This window comes from Schistocerca gregaria, chromosome 4, assembly GCF_023897955.1.
Source record: "Schistocerca gregaria isolate iqSchGreg1 chromosome 4, iqSchGreg1.2, whole genome shotgun sequence".
Lineage (NCBI taxonomy): Eukaryota > Metazoa > Arthropoda > Insecta > Orthoptera > Acrididae > Schistocerca > Schistocerca gregaria.
This window is the reverse complement of record NC_064923.1, coordinates 273081771-273100967: the sequence shown is the minus strand read 5'-3', so window position 1 is coordinate 273100967 and position 19197 is coordinate 273081771. Positions and strand designations below refer to the sequence as shown.

General features: G+C 38.9%; 1 protein-coding gene across 3 annotated transcripts in view; it reads right to left on the bottom strand.

Annotated features, from left to right (window-relative positions):
* Positions 1-16251: 16251 nt before the first annotated feature.
* LOC126365997 (uncharacterized) overlaps positions 16252-19197 on the bottom strand; it is a 119126-nt gene continuing 116180 nt past the window's right edge. For all 3 annotated transcript variants that reach the window (XM_050008820.1, XM_050008821.1, XM_050008822.1), the window contains exon 12: positions 16252-18057. In XM_050008820.1, the coding sequence (XP_049864777.1) occupies positions 17966-18057 (92 nt within the window). In that variant the 3' untranslated portion in view covers positions 16252-17965. The remainder of the gene's footprint in view (positions 18058-19197) is intronic.

The following is a 19197-nucleotide window of genomic DNA, read 5'->3' as shown; positions in this document are numbered from 1 at the left end:
CCATACATTACACCTGAGGTAAACGATCATTTGATATTTCATTGACAAATAAAATTTTTGCAACTCCTTAATCTTCAAAAAACATCTGTGCACAAACCATAAACTGCAACAACTTACACATAATCAATACAAGGACAGGGGAACAACTATTTACGAAGCATTCTATAGATTTTTTATATATGAGACAAACTTTAAAAAAGTTGTATGAATGCATGGTGGAAGTCATCCCCTTCAATTTACATTCAGAAAGTAATTTGGAAGTATTAAAAAAGACAAGTCGGTAATGAACATTGACATTGGTTTGAGGGTGCATCAGTATGTAGAATTTTGTTCATGAGTTTTCCAAATATTGCAGGAAACTTATTCTTAACTTCGCTTCATAAATAAAGGTACGTAAGTAGAAAGTGGGTCAAACACCAAAAAATGTGAATTTGAGTTATTGGTGAAATTCTGCTGTAAACGCCATGGCCAATAACATATGAGGCTCTGAGAGCAAGAGTGGACTAACCCACATTTGTTGCTGTGTTAAGTTACCTGCATGAAATGATGCCTATGTGAAGTATAAAAACCATACAAAACCACACATTTAAATTTGTTATGGTAAACATAGACAAGGGGCCAATTACTACTTTTTGCACTGAGCCTTTGTCACATTTTTATGGAGTAATAGTGGACTATGATTCATTAGTTCACTGTTACACTGACAGCACTACCCTGAACCACCTCCAGTGTTCGCTACGCGCAGCCATGCCCATAGTGTTGCGACGATGTTGCCTTGTGTAGTAGTTGCTATCACAGTATTCGCATCATTGTGCATTGAGTCACATCGTGGAATCGCATAGTGCCGGCGCAGTGTGTTGGTAGGGTGATAATTGTTGAAGTTGTAATGATGGATCAAAACCCACAACCTAAAACTATAGAGGAACAATTACAAGGTATGTTGTTATTGTTTGTGTGTGCTATCATACTGTGTAGCAGTAATACAAAAATATTGATTCCTGTATGTTTGACATTGAACTTCACAGATGTGTTTCAATCGGAGGAGGAAGGTGGTGATCAAGACCATGATACAGAGTGGCGCGATGTTAACGACAGTTTGGAAATGTCCTGAATACCAGGGCCATCTCCATCCTCGTCATCCCCTGATAATATGAACAGTATGAAAGGCAAAAAGTGTTTGAGGAATGAGAAAGATTGGAAACGGATTGTAAGAAAACGGAGATGAGCCAAAGGGGAAGAATATGTAAACTGTAAGGGCAAGATTACACCTCAAAAAGAAAGCCGAATGGAACCGTGTTCTTGTATGAAGCAATGCTACCTAAAAATAAGTGCAGACAGGCAGTGTAAAATATTTAATGATTATTATGGATTGGCGAACTTTGATTTGCAATCAACAGTATCCGTGTTCGTAAAACAACATGAGCGTATACCATGTTCCTTTCTTGATGGGAAAATACCAGGCAATACTTTTTGCGTGATATTCATGGTAATGATGTGAAAGTGTGCAATCCATTTTTTCGGAACACACTGGTGGTATCTGCAGGATGAAGAGACAGAATATTGAAGCAGAAAGGTGTTAACACTCCTCTTGACCGACGAGGATGACTTGAATCTGCCAACAAAACACTGTCAGATAAAATAGCTGAAGTGAAGTGTTTTGTTGACAAATTTCCAGTGTATGAAAGTCACTATGCCATACACAAATCAAGTAGAAAGTATTTGGCACCCAATTTAAGTTTCAGTATTGTGTATTCATTATATTTGCAAAGAAACAGTGAACCCAGTATTTGATCATATACTTCGCAAAATCTTCAATGAACAGTTTAATTTATCTTTCCATCCACCTATTTCGGATTCATGTAAGAAATGCGATTCTTTCCGGATCAAAATAATGGCCTTACCAAATGACAATTTGTTCATCTCGCAGGAAGATGAACATTTGAGGAAAGCTGAGTGTGCACATAAAGGCTTGCAGAACGATACTTTGCTTGCTAAATCAAATGATAATGTTACAGTTATAACATTTGACATGATGAAAACTTTGCCTACAACTGTATTGTCAACAGCGGTATGGTATTATAAAAGGCAAATGTGAAGCTATTGCCACGGTATTCATAATGTAGGGAATGATGATGATCATGTTTCTTTGGAACGAGTCGATAGCATCTACATCCATATCCATACTCTGCAAGCCACCTGACGGTGTGAGGCGGAGGGTACCTTGAGTACCTCTACTGGTTCTCCGTTATACTCCAGTCTCGTATTGTTCGTGGAAAGGAAGATTGTGGTATGATTCTGTGTGGGCTCTAATATCTCTGATTTTTTTCCTCATGGTGTCTTCATGAGATATATGTAGGAGGGAGCAATATACTGCTTGTGATGAAGGTATGTTCTCAAAACTTCATCAAAAGCCCGTACCAAGCTACTGAGCGTCTCCCTTGCAGTCTTCCATTGGAGTTTACCTATCATCTCTGTAATGCTTCCGCAATTACTAAATGATCCTCTAACAAAGCACGCTGCTCTCCATTGGATTTTCTCTATCTCTTCTATCAACCCTGTCTGGTACGGATCCCACACCAGTGAGCAGTATTCAAGCAGTGGGCGAACAAGTGTACTGTAACCTACTTCCTTTGTTATCGGACTGCATTTCCTTAGGATTCTTCCAATGAATCTCAGTCTGGAATCTGCTATACCAACGATTAATTTTATATGGTCATTTCATTTTAAATCACTCCTAGTGCCTACTCCCAGATAATTTATGGAATTAACTGCTTCCCATTGCTGACCTGCTATATTGTAGCTAAATGATAAAGGATCTTCCTTTCTATGTATTTGCAGCACATTACACTTGTCTATATTGAGATTCAGTTGCCATTCCCTGCATCATGCCTCTATTCGTTGAAGATCCTCCTGCATTTCAGTACGATTTTCCATTGTTACAAACTCTCGATATACTACAGCATCATCCGCAAAAAGCCTCAGTGAACTTCCGATGTTTTCCATAAGGTCATTTATATATATTGTGAATAGAAACGGTCCTACGACACTCCCCTGCGGCACACCTGAAATCACTCTTACTTCGGAAGAATTCTCTCCACTGAGAATGACATGCTGCATTCTGTTATCTAGGAACTCTTCAATCCAATCACACAATTGGTCTGATAGTCCATATGCTCTTACTTTGTTCATTTAATGACTGTGGGGAACTATATCAAACGCCTTGCGGAAGTCAAGAAACATGGCCTCTACCTGGGAACCCGTGTCTATGGCCCTCTGAGTCTCGTAGACGAATAGCACAAGCTGGGTTTCACACGATCATCTGATTCCTACAGAGTACATTTCTAGTGTCCAGAAAAGTCATTATACTCGAACACAATATGTGTTCCAAAATTCTGCAACTGATCGACGTTAGAGATATAGGTCTATAGTTTTGCACTTCTGTTTGATGTCCCTTCTTGAAAACGGGGGTGACCTGTGCCCTTTTCCAATCTTTTGGAATGCTACGCTATTCTAGAGACCTATGCTACACCGCTGAAAGAAGGGAGGTAAGTTCCTTCGCGTTCTCTGTGTAAAATCAAACTGGTATCCCATCAGGACCAGCAATTTTAATTGTTTTTCTGTACCTCTGTCATCTATTTCAATATCTATCATTTTGTTATCTGTGTGACAATCTAGAGAAGGAACTACAGTACAGTCTTCCTCTGTGAAACAGCTTTGGAAAAAGACATTTAGTATTTTGACCTTTTGTCTGTCATCCTCTGTTTCAGTACCAGTTTGGTCACAGTTTCTGAACATTTTGTTTGGTCCACCTACCACCTACCACTCCTTCTGTAGCAGTTTTCTAACTTGATTGTTGTACCACAGTGGCTCTTTTACATCTCTTACGATCTTAAAACTTTTGTGTTGAGCCGTCAAGTACTATGAAATCTACTCTTTGTCACTTTTGCTAAACAGAAGAATCTTCCTACCTTTTTTAATATTTCTATTTATGGCTGAAGTCACCAATGCTGTAACCGCTTTATGATCACTGATTCCTTGTTCTGCATTAACTGTTTCAAATAGTTCGGGGCTGTTTGTCACCAGTAGGTCTAATATTTTATTGCCACAAGTCGGTTCTCTGTTTAACTGCTCAAGGTAGTTTCCAGATAATGCACTTAAAAAAATTTCACTCTATTGTTTGTCCTTGCAACCCGTTATAAACGTTTGAGTCTCCCAGTCTATATCTGGTAAATTAAAATCTCCACCCAAAACTATAACATGGTCGAGAAATCTACTTGAAATATTTTCCAAATTTTCCTTCAGGTGTTCTGCCACAACAGTTGCTGAGCCAGGGGGCCTATAGAGACATCCAATTACCATGTTTGAGCCTGCTTTAACTGCGACCTTCACACAAATTATTTCACATTTCGAATCTCCGTCAATTTCCTTCGATACTATTGCACTTTTATCACTATAAACACCCTCCCCCTTCACTGTCCAGCCTGTCTCTGCAGTATACATTCCAATCTGAGTTTAGAATTTCATTACTGTTTACATCTGGTTTCAGCCAACTTTTCGTCCCTAGTACTATGTGGGTATTGTGACCGTTTATTAATGAGAGCAGTTCTGGGACCTTTCTATAGCCGCTCCTGGAGTTTACTATTACCACATTAATTCTGTCATTCCCTGTTGCGTTTTGCCTACTGCTACCTTGTCGCGTCTCAGGAGGCGTTTTGTCGGGCTTATGGAGGGAATTCTCTAATCTAAAAAACCCACATGTGTACTTCACACATACTCAGCTACCCTTGTAGCCGCTTCCTGCGTGTAATGCATGCCTGACCTATTCAGGGGGATCCTACATTTCTCCACCCGGTAGCGGAGGTAGAGAAATTTGCTCCGCAGAATCATCTGAGACTCTGGTTTAAGCCTTTCGCTCGGCTCTAAACCAGAGGACCACAGATGGTTCTGGGAATGACACTACAAATAGTTAGCTCAGATTCCACCCTGCGAGTGAGGCTTTCTGCCTTAACCAACTGCCTGTATCAACTGACAATGACCTCTGAACCCAGACAGCAGGAGTCTTTGATGCAGGCATGACATCTACAGGTCCTCAAGAGATTGGCTCATGTTTGTTGTACTATGTGAACAATTTCGTGAAATCTTCATGGTTAATTATGTTCTCGGATCAGTGCAGAGGACAAAATAGGAATATAAAACACTCACTTATGTGCCAGCCCCCCCCCCCCCCCCCCCCCTCCCATGAACCATAGACCTTGCCGTTGGTGGAGAGGCTTGCGTGCCTCAGCGATACAGATGGCCGTACCGTAGGTGCAACCACAACGGAGGGGTATCTGTTGAGAGGCCAGACAAACATGTGGTTCCTGAAGAGGGGCAGCAGCCTTTTCAGTAGTTGCAGGGGCAACAGTCTCGATGATTGACTGATCTGGCCTTGCAACATTAACCAAAACGGCCTTGCTGTGCTGGTACTGTGAACGGCTGAAAGCAAGGGGAAACTACAGCCGTAATTTTTCCCGAGGACATGCAGCTTTACTGTATGATTAAATAATGATGGCGTCCTCTTGGGTAAAATATTCCGGAGGTAAAATAGTCCCACACCAGGATCTCCGGGCGGGGACTACTCAGGAGGACGTCGTTACCAGGAGAAAGAAAACTGGCGTTCTACGGATCAGAGCGTGGAATGTCAGATCCCTTAATCGGGCAGGTAGGTTAGAAAATTTAAAAAGGGAAATGGATAGGTTAAAGTTAGATATAGTGGGAATTAGTGAAGTTCGGTGGCAGGAGGAACAAGACTTTTGGTCAGGTGAATACAGGGTTATAAATACAAAATCAAATAGGGGTAATGTAGGAGTAGGTTTAATAATGAATAAAAAAATAGGAATGCGGGTAAGCTACTACAAACAGCATAGTGAACGCATTATTGTGGCCAAGATAGACAAAAAGCCCATGCCTACAATAGTAGTACAAGTTTATATGCCAACTAGCTCTGTAGATGATGAAGAAATTGATGAAATGTGTGATGAGATAAAAGAAATTATTCAGGTAGTGAAGGGAGACGGAAATTTAATAGCCATGGGTGACTGGAATTCGTCAGTAGGAAAAGGGAGAGAAGGAAACATAGTAGGTGATTATGGATTGGGGCTAAGAAATGAAAGAGGAAGCCGCTTGGTAGAATTTTGCACAGAGCATAACTTAATCATAGCTAACACTTGGTTCAAGAATCATAAAAGAAGGTTGTATACATGGAAGAATCCTGGAGATACTAAAAGGTATCAGATAGATTATATAATGGTAAGACAGAGATTTAGGAATCAGGTTGTAAATTGTAGGACATTTCCAGGGGCAGATGTGGACTCTGACCACAATCTATTGGTTATATTACCTGTAGGTTAAAACTGAAGAAACTGCAAAAAGGTGGGAATTTAAGGAGATGGGACCTGAATAAACTGACACAACCAGAGGTTGTACAGAGTTTCACGGAGAGCATAAGGGAGCAATTGATAGGAATGGGGGAAAGAAATACAGTAGAAGAAGAATGGGTAGCTTTGAGGGATGAAGTAGTGAAGGCAGCAGAGGATAAAGTAGGTAAAAAGACGAGGGCTGCTAGAAATCCTTGGGTAACAGAAGAAATATTGATTTTAATTGATGAAAGGAGAAAATATAAAAATGCAGTAAATGAAGCAGGCAAAAAGGAATACAAACGTCTCAAAAATGAGATTGACAGGAAGTGCAAAATGGCTAAGCAGGGATGGCTAGAGGACAAATGTAAGGATGTAGAAGCTTATCTCACTAGGGGTAAGATAGATAATGCCTACAGGAAAATTAAAGAGACCTTTGGAGAGAAGAGAACCACATGTATGAATATCAAGAGCTCAGATGGCAATCCAGTTCTAAGCAAAGAAGGGAAGGCAGAAAGGTGGAAGGAGTATATAGAAGATTTATACAAGGGCGATGTACTTGGGGACAATATTATGGAAATCGAAGAGGATGTAGATGAAGACGAAATGGGAGATAAGATACTGCGTGAAGAGTTTGACAAAGCACTGAAAGACCTGAGTCGAAACAAGGCCCCCGGAGTAGACAACATTCCATTAGAGCTACTGACAGCCTTGGGAGAGCCAGTCCTGACAAAACTATACCATCTGGTGAGCAAGATATGAGACAGGCGAAATACCCTCAGACGTCAAGAAGAATATAATAATTCCAATCCCAAAGAAAGCAGGTGCTGACAGATGTGAAAATTACCAAACTATCAGTTTAATAAGTCACAGCTGCAAAATACTAACGCAAATTCTTTACAGATGTATGGAAAAACTGGTAGAAGCCAGCCTTGGGGAAGATCAGTTTGGATTCCGTAGAAATATTGCAACACGTGAGGCAATACTGACCCTACGACTTATATTAGAAGATGGATTAAGGAAAGGCAAACCTACGTTTCTAGCATTTGTAGACTTAGAGAAAGCTTTTGACAATGTTGACTGGAATACTCTCTTTCAAATTCTGATGATGGCATGGGTAAAATACAGGGAGCGAAAGGCTATTTACAATTTGTACAGAAACCAGATGGCAGTTATAAGAGTCGAGGGGCATGAAAGGGAAGCAGTGGTTGGGAAAGGAGTGAGACAGGGCTCTAGCCTCTCCCCGATGTTATTCAATCTGTATATTGAGCAAGCAGTAAAGGAAACAAAAGAAAAATTTGGAGTAGGTATTAAAATTCATGGAGAAGAAGTAAAAACTTTGAGGTTTGCCGATGACATTGTAATTCTGTCAGAGACGGCAAAGGACTTAGAAGAGCAGTTGAAAGGAATGGACAGTGTCTTGAAAGGAGGATATAAGATGAACCTCAACAAAAGCAAAACGAGGATAATGGAATGTAGTCAAATTAAATCTGGTGATGCTGAGGGAATTAGATTACCAAATGAGACACTTAAAGTAGTAAAGGAGTTTTGCAATTTGGGGAGCAAAATAACTGATGATGGTCGAAGTAGAGAGGATATAAAATGTAGACTGCCAATGGCAAGAAAAGCGTTTATGAAGAAGAGAAATTTGTTAACATCGAATATAGATTTATATATCAGGAAGTCGTTTCTGAAAGTATTTGTATGGAGTGTAGCCATGTATGAAAGTGAAACATGGACGATAACTAGTTTGGACAAGAAGAGAATAGAAGCTTTCGAAATGTGGTGCTACAGAAGAATGCTGAAGATTAGATGGGTAGATCACATAACTAACGAGGAGGTATTGAATAGGATTGGGAAGAAGAGAAGTTTGTGGCACAACTTGACCAGAAGAAGGGATCGGTTGGTAGGACATGTTCTGAGGCATCAAGGGATCACAGATTTAGCATTGGAGGGCAGCGTGGAGGGTAAAAATCGTAGAGGGAGACCAAGAGATGAATACACTAAGCAGATTCAGAAGGATGTAGGTTGCAGTAGGTACTGGGAGATGAAGAGGCTTGCACAGGATAGAGTGGCATGGAGAGCTGCATCAAACCAGTCTCAGGACTGAAGACAACAACAATGTGGCAGTACATAGTTTCCAATCCTATTTACATAGTAAATGAAATTGATTACAAATTTTTAGTCAGTTGTCATTCGTATTTACCTTGTGATCAAGATTTTGGTTTGATTGAAAAACAAAAGAAGTATTTAAAAAATGTTTACATTCGAGAACTCTGGAATGAGATTATTGAGGCTGCCAGGAAGAAAAAGCCTTTCAAATTAGTTCACGTGGGTAAAGATGATGGTTTTCAACCAAAACACTTGAAAGGAATAATACAAACCACAAAATATCAGTTGATCAAACCAAAGTAGAGTGGTTCAGGACCCAGTGGCTACAATTTGCGGAAGAGCTACCTTTTGCTATACTTTTTAAGTATTCCAATGAAACAGCTGACATATTTAATAAAGTCGATGTGTCCAAGAAGACATCAACTCTTATAAAGGAGTTAGAATGCTGTATCCAGAAGGTAATGCAATGAATGAATTGAAGAAGAAAGATTTACTGAGTCTACTAGACTTCATTCCACCAGCCCACCATGATTTTGATAGTGAAGATTATGATGTGCAATAACAGTTTGTGGAAACCTTTGTGGTTGTTGTAATTGCATTATTTCATGACATTGTTTCTTAAAGCCCCCAGGCTGTGGCTAAGCCATGTCTTCGCTATATCCTTTCTTTCACGAGTGCTAGTTCTGCAAGGTTCGCAGAAGAGCTTCTGTAAAGTTTGGAAGGTATGAGACGAGATACTGGCAGAAGTAAAGCTGTGAGTACCGGGTGTGAGTCGTGCTTCGGTAGCTCAGATGGTAGAGCACTTGCCCGCGAAAGGCAAAGGTCCCGAGTTCGAGTCTCAGTCGGGCACACAGTTTTAATCTGCCAGGAAGTTTCATATCAGTGCACACTCCGCTGCAGAGTGAAAATCTCATTCTGGAAACAGTATTCTTGCTCCCTGCTGAAAACTTTTGTAGAGAGTGGAACAGATGTGTCCCTGGATAATGATTTGGAAGAAAACAGAGAAAAGCCATTACGCCAAGAAGGAAGGTCAAATGAGAGGCTGGAGACAGACACTGGAGAACCAGAAAGCTGGTATTGGGAAGGGGAATTAAAATGATGAGAGTCATGAAGCAAGTACCCAGCTCCATGCTGCAGGCTTAATAACATGGTACAACAGGATGTTTCCCAATTCCTATCACAGGCATCTAGGCATTGTAGAGGAGACTTATTAAATAATGTTTTGATAAGGAACCCACGTCTTGAAATGGACTGTTTGGATGTAAAGTAAGTTTGAAGATTAGATCACTTTCAAATCTTCTACTTCACAGTATACACATAGCAGAAACAATGAGCTCTGAGCTGTGCAATGTTTTGAGAGCTCGTTGGGCTCTCTTCTAAATGACAAAAGACATCCTCTTCAAAGCTCCAAAATTGCAGCATGTCTGTGGAGCACCACAGTTAACTCTCCTGTTGTGAACATATCAGTTTCTCGCAGCCATTGTAATCGGAGAAAAATTGTGTGTGATGTCATAATTACAACAGGGCCTGATGGTGGAGCCCTCTTCTCAATTTGTGTGCATGCCATGAACTGAGACAATTGAAACTGATCTGAACTTCAAACCTGTTTTGTATCCAAACGGTTCATTTCTGGACATGGGTTCATTATCAAAATTTTTATCTATTAAGTCCCCTCTAGAACCCCTAGAATCCTGTATCAGGAACTGTGAAACACCCTGTATAATGTGTCTGTCATCATTCATTAACAAAGAAAACACCCATATAAAACAAATATGCATTAAGGGAGATCATTTACAGTTTCGGATGCTGTGCTTCTTAAAATAAAGTCTGTGCTGTCAGCAGTGGGTCTAGATTATGCAGTACAGTTTTTGCAGATTAAAATCATGAGCAGAAGCAAGTTTTAGGTGTGACACTGGTCTGCAGAAGTACATTTCTAGGCATTGAAAGATTTTTCTTGAAGATAGGGAAACAATTTTTGCAGTGTTGATCTAATTTTAGGGCATGAGTTGAGAAAGTCTTGTCCTTGATGTTCCAGTCAAATCTGGTGTGTTTTTCTGGTTTCGGTGGGAGATTATTTGCTTTAGGCTGGAAACACTTGGCAGAAACATATCTTCCATACATTCCAAGCTACAAGACAGTAGGAAAGTGGATGGTTTAAACAAAGGGTGCAGGAAATATCAAAATAAATAAGAAATTTTTGTTTGTTAATGGCTTAATGTGGGCAGAAATACGGCTGCAACCATCTGCACCAAGAAAATTAATGTAGGTTTTGGAGAATTTGAGTTTTATGACAAAGGAGACGTTCATTCTCATCTTGAGTCCAGAAAGCAAATATGTTATGTATGAATCAGAGACATTACAGGTTGCCAGCTCTGAAACACAAAGCATTCTCAAAAAAGGCCTATGAAAGAGACTGCATTGAGAAGAGTCTTTATTGTTCCCACAATTTCAATGATGAACTTTTAATGAGATCAGCTTTCAGAAGCAAAATGTGTATTTCCAAATATATGCAGAAATAGGACAGATCCTCAGTAAACACAAAGTGAAAGTAATTTTTCACCCTCCACCTAAGACTGCAGCACTCCTGGGTTCCATTAAAAATGATTTCGTGCTTCAGAAGCCTGGGGTTTATAATTTAATTAACAGACATAGCCACTTCAGCTTGGACAAAACATGGAATCCGGCAACTTCTGTAATTAGATCACAAAGACATCCTGACAGTGCAATCTCCCTGTGACACGTCGGTATCACCGTGTGGAACGACTGCGCAGCCATAGATTTAATTTCCATGCATATGTTACGCCTCTTTGCAAACTATCAACATCTCTGGCACTTTGTGTATCTTTGGCCGCATATGCACTGTTTCGATCCTCGGGTGTAAAAGGACGGAGCAAGTGCTGGAGCGTTAGTCACCTCGGCTCACCCTGAAGATGACTGGACGGTATTCAGCCAAAATATTAGAACAAAAAGCTGAAGTTATGCGGCTCCACACCCAAAATTTAATGGAAAATATAAATAACTCCATAAAAGTGAAGTTTTGTGTGGTTGTTCAGAGCAAATGTGCTCTTAGTCCTGAACTTTTGGAGGGAGGTAAGGGGTATTAGTGAAGAAAAGACGCTGTAGATTCTAATTAAATTTGTTGCCCATAATGCGCAACATATACAACTGAAGAGCAGCAAGCTGCAGACAAGGAGTACTGCCAGAGGCATTATGTTTGCATTGGTATATATGAGGAGATATCTAAAAATTCCTGGAACAGCACAGCTCTGGGTACATTTCTCTTGCTGGGTGTGTGTTGCACTACTTGTGAGCACAGGATGCCTCTGTGGTTTCTTGGGAAGGTTTTGTCTAACCAACATGAGTTTTCTCACTACAACTGTTTTGCTCTCTCCTCTTTTTTTTACCATTGTGGGTGTATGTGGATATAGCTGGGTTTCAGGCTGGATCCCCCTATTTATGTTCAATGCTGAGGTGATACCCTAGAACAGAGAGAGCCTCAGCAATTTGTTTGTGTTTGGGGGGGGGGGGGGGGGGGGAGGAATTAAAAGTATACTGGGGCAACAGTGAGAATTTGGAGCATAATCAGTGCAGTTGTGTGAATTGCTGTGCCAAGGTGGCTTATTGGCTAAAAGACCTGCCTAACAAGCACGAGACCTGGGTTTGATTCCCAGCCTTGAAACAAACTTTCACTTGCCACTTCCATCTATATTCATAAAATCATACAGTATCAGTTTTGGGAATTATTATGAACTTTCGCAAGAAGCTTGTTGTCGAATAGAAGTTGTTTCCAAGACTGATAAAAGTGTTCGATAATCTGTTTTGTTGGTTTTATGATACAACATTTTAAACACTTTATACAATGGCTTCATGTACAGATATATTGTGCAGTGACAAAAGTGAAAGGGTAATAGTGACTCTCACATGGAACATGTCCATCAGTATGAGGGGTAGTAGTCATAAAGTTCTAATTGTCACCTTATCTGTGTGTCAAGCATCTTCTGCGATTCAAGATGGACCTTCGCAGTAAAGGTAAAACGGTGACCATTGAGGCGGATCTTCAGCTTCAGGAATATGGAAAAGTTCACAGGAGCCAAATGTGTGCTGAGTAGGGTATAAGTGGAGGTGCAATAATCTTGTTTCTGTTGAGAAACACATGTGTAGGGAGTGTCATGATGGGGTACACTATCATAGTGGAGCAGCCAGTGTTTTGCACACCACAGATCCGGCCACTTTCGCCAAACTTCCTCCCTCAGACACCTTAAAACATGGCAACAGAACTTGCTATTGACAGTCTGGAATTTGTGATGCACAATGCCATGAATGTTAAAAAGACTATGAGCTTGCAGCTGGGTGTGCTGAGGACTTGACTCACCTTTTTCAGTTATGGAGATGATGGCCTCTTCCAATGTGAATACTATTGCTTTGTCTCGGGTTCATATCCGTACACCCATGTTTCTTCACATGTAATAATTCTTTATATGAAGGATGTATTGTCCATGGCATGCTGACAGACTTATTGACAGACTTCAACATGGTGTTCCTCCTACTCTTGGATCAGTAGCCTGGGGACCAACTCTGCAGCAACATGCCACATGTTGAATCGCACATAAGGATTGCGTGCACTATTCTGTATGACACACCCACAATGGCTGAAATATATTTTCAGGAGGTGACACCCCACAGCTCTTTTATATTTGGAAAATATCATATTACTTCCTTGAGGTGCTAGTGAAATACTTTATTTACAAAACCAGTTTCAGTCATCTGACCATCATCAGGTTCCTGTATATCAATAAAATAATACATAAGTAACATTACAATCTTAAACTGTCATGTATCTGTTAACTGATGTAAACATTAACAAAAACAACACAGAATGAGATGTCATGTACTCACATAAAACTATTCACAGCATCATGTTAAGGTGAAATATAACACTGTTGTTATCAGGTGGTAAAAGCATGAATTATACAATGAAAATAAAAGTATATGATAACACAGTCCTGTAACTCACTACAAAAACTAAATATTATGAAGACATAAATGGTTCACATTTACATAGAGTTACCTGTTATCTATTGTAAAATAAATTACATCAATATATAAAAATAAATGAAAAGTACTAGTTTGCTTTTGTTCTGCCGTATCACTTTTATTGTGTTAGCCAGTTTTTGTCTTACAAGACCATCTTCAGACAATTACTGACTCTTGTCGGCAAAGAAGTGACATTGTAACTTCTTTGTTGACAATCAGTAAATTACTGACTATTATTGCCAAAAAAGTTACACTGTAACTTCTTTGTCGGCAATCATTAAATGTCTGAAGATAACCTTGTAAGCCAAAAACTGCTTAACACAATAAAAGTAATAGTGTAGAACAAAAGAAAACTAATGCTTTAAATTTGTTATAATGTTATTCTACAAATAACTGACAGAAGAATCAGTTAATAATCTATAAAAAATGTGCCTTGTAGTGTAATCATTCATGTTAAAACTGTAATCAGCATTAATGCCGTAAACACATTCATACCATACAAAGGTGGCTGCAGTGATCAGCTGTACAGTGGTATCAATCTGTTCTCAGATTTAACACTGACTGCAGTTTTAACATAGATGAGTACACTACACAGCACAGTTTTATAGATTGATGATGAAATTTATATTAAGATATCATGACAGGTAACTGTGTACAAATGTGAACCATTTATGTCTTTATGATACGTGGTTTTCATAATGAGTCATATCACTGTGTTATGGCATACTTTTATTTTCAGTGTATAATTCATGCTTTTACCACCTGCTGATAACAATGTTATATTTAAGCTAACATAAGGCTGTGAACACTTTTATGTGAGTAGGTGACATTTCATTCAGTATGTGTTGTTAACTTTTACATTATTCAACAGATTCACGACAGTTTAAGCTTGAATGTTACTTATGTATTATTTTATTGACATGTAGGAACCTGATGATGGTCAGATGACTGAAACAGGTTCAACAAATAAAGTATTTTGCCAGCAGCTCAAGGTGGTAATACGACATTTTTCAAATGGTAGCAATTTAATGACTTGTTCTCTGGTGATCCTCACACGATTTGCAAGAGCTTTTGATATTTTCGAGTGTTCTGCTTTTGAAAGGTCATCCTGATTACTCGTCTTCCAGTGATGTTCTTTGGTTCTTGATGAACACATGCCACTCAAACTACCTCACACAACTTACTGCAGCATCACTACATACTTGCTGAATAATGCCAAGCACCTCTGTGGCATATTTCCCCAGTTCCACACACAATTTCACATACACTCATACTAATATGGTGAAATCACAGATATGGTAACAAATGTATTCAAAACAGTACCAGCTCCACAGCTCCTGATGTTAACAGGATGATCTCTCTTGGCACACTTGACCTGTGAAGCTTGACACTCCATTTGCCTGTATGTGAAGCCTTGCACTGTCATCTGTTGGCTTTTTGATACCCCCTTGCAATAACAGTATGGAACCATACAAGGCATTCCAGACATACCAGCCAACTCTGAAGCTAAAAATTATGTTTTGTTAAAAATGTGTGGTTTTCCTCCCAGTACGGTAGGTAGACCAATCATAGGTGGAAACAACTGTTTGGTGTGCACATTAAGGAAAGACATCTATTAAATACAAATAAATCAGATTAAAGCAGCCACCTTACTTTGTGTCACTGGATGTGCCACCAGGAATCACTGAGGTTGTTGACAGGGATGATTAACCTCTGTTATAAGAACAGCTGCAGTACTAATTGGGAGATTCCCTTACCAGATATTGCCTCAAATGCTTTCGTTGCACAAATATTATACTGTCTTGCACACTTAGCCTGCTTACCTCCTCTACTGGACACAAAATTGTATTCGTGTAATCAGTTTGTTTGAATTTTCAAATTCATGAATTTTTCAGTACAAATAATTCCAGCCAGACAACTGTCTTAATTATGAACTGTTGAAGACTTCCAGCAGAGTACTTTAACATGTCTTGACCACCTGCTAGATGTAACTTTGCTCCATTGTCATTGATGGAAGTGCCACAAATTCTACTTACAGTAATGACGAAAGTTGCAAATACAGGTTGTATTCCCATGTAAATATATGTTCAGCTTTATTAATAGTTTTTATCATGCACTTTGATACTACAAGTAGGGTAAGGCCAAACTGGTTATTGTTGACTGGCCTCCGTTCAAACATTTACTGGAAATCATATTGATTGATATGTTTTTGTGTTTCTACACAAAAGCACACAATCAATAACCACACCAACAAAATCACCATACTCGTTCCATTTTTATCTTCTATTTTATCAAAACCACCAGTGGTCTGCAAGGAGCACTAAAAACACAGAGAGGTTCACAAGGTACATTCTGGACATTGGATTTCACCTTCTGACAATGACTATGATACTTAAAAGCTTTAATTTAACTATTTTATGTCTCAGTTTACTTATTGCACATATAAATTGAGTGATCCGTAACAATAAATAGGATGACTTTTACTGGCACTGCATGCATACTGTAAATGAGTGTACAGGTCTATATAATAATGTTTAATAGCATTTTCACTGTGCTTAATGGTGAGTTTGTTATCTGGGATGGGACATGACCACAACAAGAGTGAATACTGAGTGAAAAGCAATTGTAAAGTCTCGATTCTGTGAAATTTATTGTGAAAACACTGTTCACTCTCATCAGCAGAATCTCTTCCATAAATTATACATCAGATATTCTTTAATAATGCTTCATTACTTAAATAATTTTCAAGACAGGAAAAAATATTACCAGGCACTACCCATTAGTTCCTGTTTTCTTATTCAGTCTCTCTTTTGCATAAAAACACTGTACATAGGAGTTAATTTTACTATACATTTGTATAACATTTTACCACAGCAAAAAACAATAAATTGCGTCTTCATTTTTACATAATGTATTTGTTGCACACATAAACACTGCATGGCACCAATTATTAATATCACAGAGTTGACTATGTTTTAATTTATAGAGAGCAAGACAGATAACCAGTATCATTGATGGTCTGTATATTAATTATATTTCAATAAAAAAGTGAATAGATCTTCAACCCAAAGTTTAGTTATATGTTTATGGCTAAAATGACATCAGTCACAGACAAAAAAGTAAATGTGGCTCACAGTGATCTCTCAAGTTTTCTCGATATGATTGATTAATAGTGTACTTCTGAATGTTCTGTTAAGTTGTTGATTTTATTTTGTGCACAATATTTTGACAACTGATCCAGCTGTCTTCCTTCTGTGCTGCGAGTACTGATCTCTTACTTTTACTTGGTCCCACATTGGAGGATGCTGGGAGTAGGAGCTTGCAATCAGCTCATAGCTCATTGGCTTAGAAAAGAAATGAACATGTAATGTATTAGTGCATTGCAGAAGTGCCACAAAAGTTGATGGTGAGTCACTAGAAGGACCAAGAACAAGCTCTTTGCTAAAAAAAAAAAAAATGGTTCAAATGGCTCTCAGCACTATGGGACTTAACATCAGAGATACTCAGTCCCCTAGAACTTACAACTACTTAAACCTAACTAACCGAAGGACATCACACACATCCATGCCCGAGGCAGGATTCGAACCTGCAACTGTAGCAGTCGCGCGGTTCTGGACTGAAGCGCCTAGAACCGCTCTTTGCTCATTTCTGTAAGTAATGTACCTAGGTTGGCAATGAGTGTAAACATTCTGGAGTGGCATGAACTCAGACGACATGTGCTGATCACAGAGGGGCCAAGTAAAAGTGTGTGACCAGTATTACTGAAATGTGTACTCGCAGAACCTGAAGATAACGGCTGGGTCTGTCACTGAAATACTATGCATAAAATAGAATCAACAACTCATGAGAAGACCCAGAAGCACACTATCAATGGCTGACAGTGTTTCACAGCCCACAGATACGTTTGAAAACAACAATGCTCTTTACTGGGCATGAACTTTGCTTTCATATAACCTGGAAAATGGTTACCCAACAAGTTACTGATGGGCCTACAGTATAATGTGAAATCAAAACTGTATAGCAATTTTGCATGCTTCTTGACATAACTGGTTACAGTGAGTGAGGGCTCGTCTGCTTACTCTTCAGTTTACAGATGGGTCATAATATGCCCCTTACCTGCAGAGCCATCAAGTCACACATGTAATTACACTGTATGGAAGCAAAGGAACTTATTGCTGCTGTCACTATAGGGGGAACTAGGATGACATATGTTTATTTTTACTCCCTCCACTCCTCTGATAACACTTCTATATTCAGCATTTTGGTACATGTAGTCCTTAGTTTATTCATTTTCGAGGCCTTCAGTTTTGACTTTCCATTCATGTTTTCAAACATCGAATTCATGTGGCATGTTTGTAAATAAAACTTTGGTAAAATGTAATCACAGTTAACCTATTTCTTGAAAGCTGAAGGATTTTCTGTTATCACTCAAGAAACTGCACACGAGATACATCACACTGGTGTAGGACACCAGCTGTATCAGCTGAAGGTATCAGCTGCCCTCCAAATGCTGCTGCTGTGAATCAAATTATTTCTTAATTAGTTTACAGAGACCATAGTGAAAAACAAGGAGACAGATTCGTTACATTGTGATTTGCTTTACAATGTAACTTAGACTATACCAAACAGCAAACAGTTCATTGCACCTTGTATGCTGAATTTTCTGTATCAATACAGGGTTTAAGAAAAAGAATTGCCAGTTGATGCAACTTTTGAGAGGTATGGATTAATTATAATATTGACTAGATGTGGATATAAGCAACATATATGCAATTACCTTTGGCAACTATCACATTTTATGGTTTAATGTAAGATAAAGATATAAATGCTGTAAACTACTACGTTTCAGTTACCGTTACATGGTAACAACATTTAATGGTTGGAAATTAAAAAGTAGTACACTTGTGTTGGATTGGTTCAGAATGTGGTATTTCATAATACGTTTTGTGCCTAAATTATGCTTGAAATGTAATGTGGAATAATGGTACTGTATATTCCACAAAAATGATAATCACTGCCATCTGCATTGTATTAACAAGTTATCTTGATTACTGAATGAACTTTCCAATTATGTAATCACGTTTTCCATTCCAACACAAAACTTAATAATTTTCGAGAGGTTGGTTATTATTCATTCCAGAAGTTAATATGGGCTATATTCTATAGGGAGTCTTGAAGGAAAGGCCATTTTCTGGCAGGTAGTAAATTATCCTTTGAAGCAAAAAAATTTATAAACATATTCTATTGGAACATTTCCTGACATACAAGTTTATAAATGTTCATATGTTTATATCACAGCAAAATAGTTTTATTTTGTTATATTCTTTTATGTATTAGTTACTACCTGTTTCAAAGTTAGAGCAGTCCATCACAAATTACAAACCAATTCTTACATGCAGTAGTACATGGAGGCTTAATTATCTGCATCTCAGTTACATGGATTTGCATTTACCCAGATTGTCAACCACAAGCAAATATCTTTGTAGTCTAGTCTCTGTGTGCACAGATATGTCACACTGGCACTAACTGTCCACACTATGTGTGACCTCTGCTTCGGGCGTTTCATTATTGTTTGTGGTAGACAGTGACCATTCCATTATTGTTTGAGAGACACAGTTGTCAATGGCTACACTGCTGCGCCACGTTGTGCATCTGA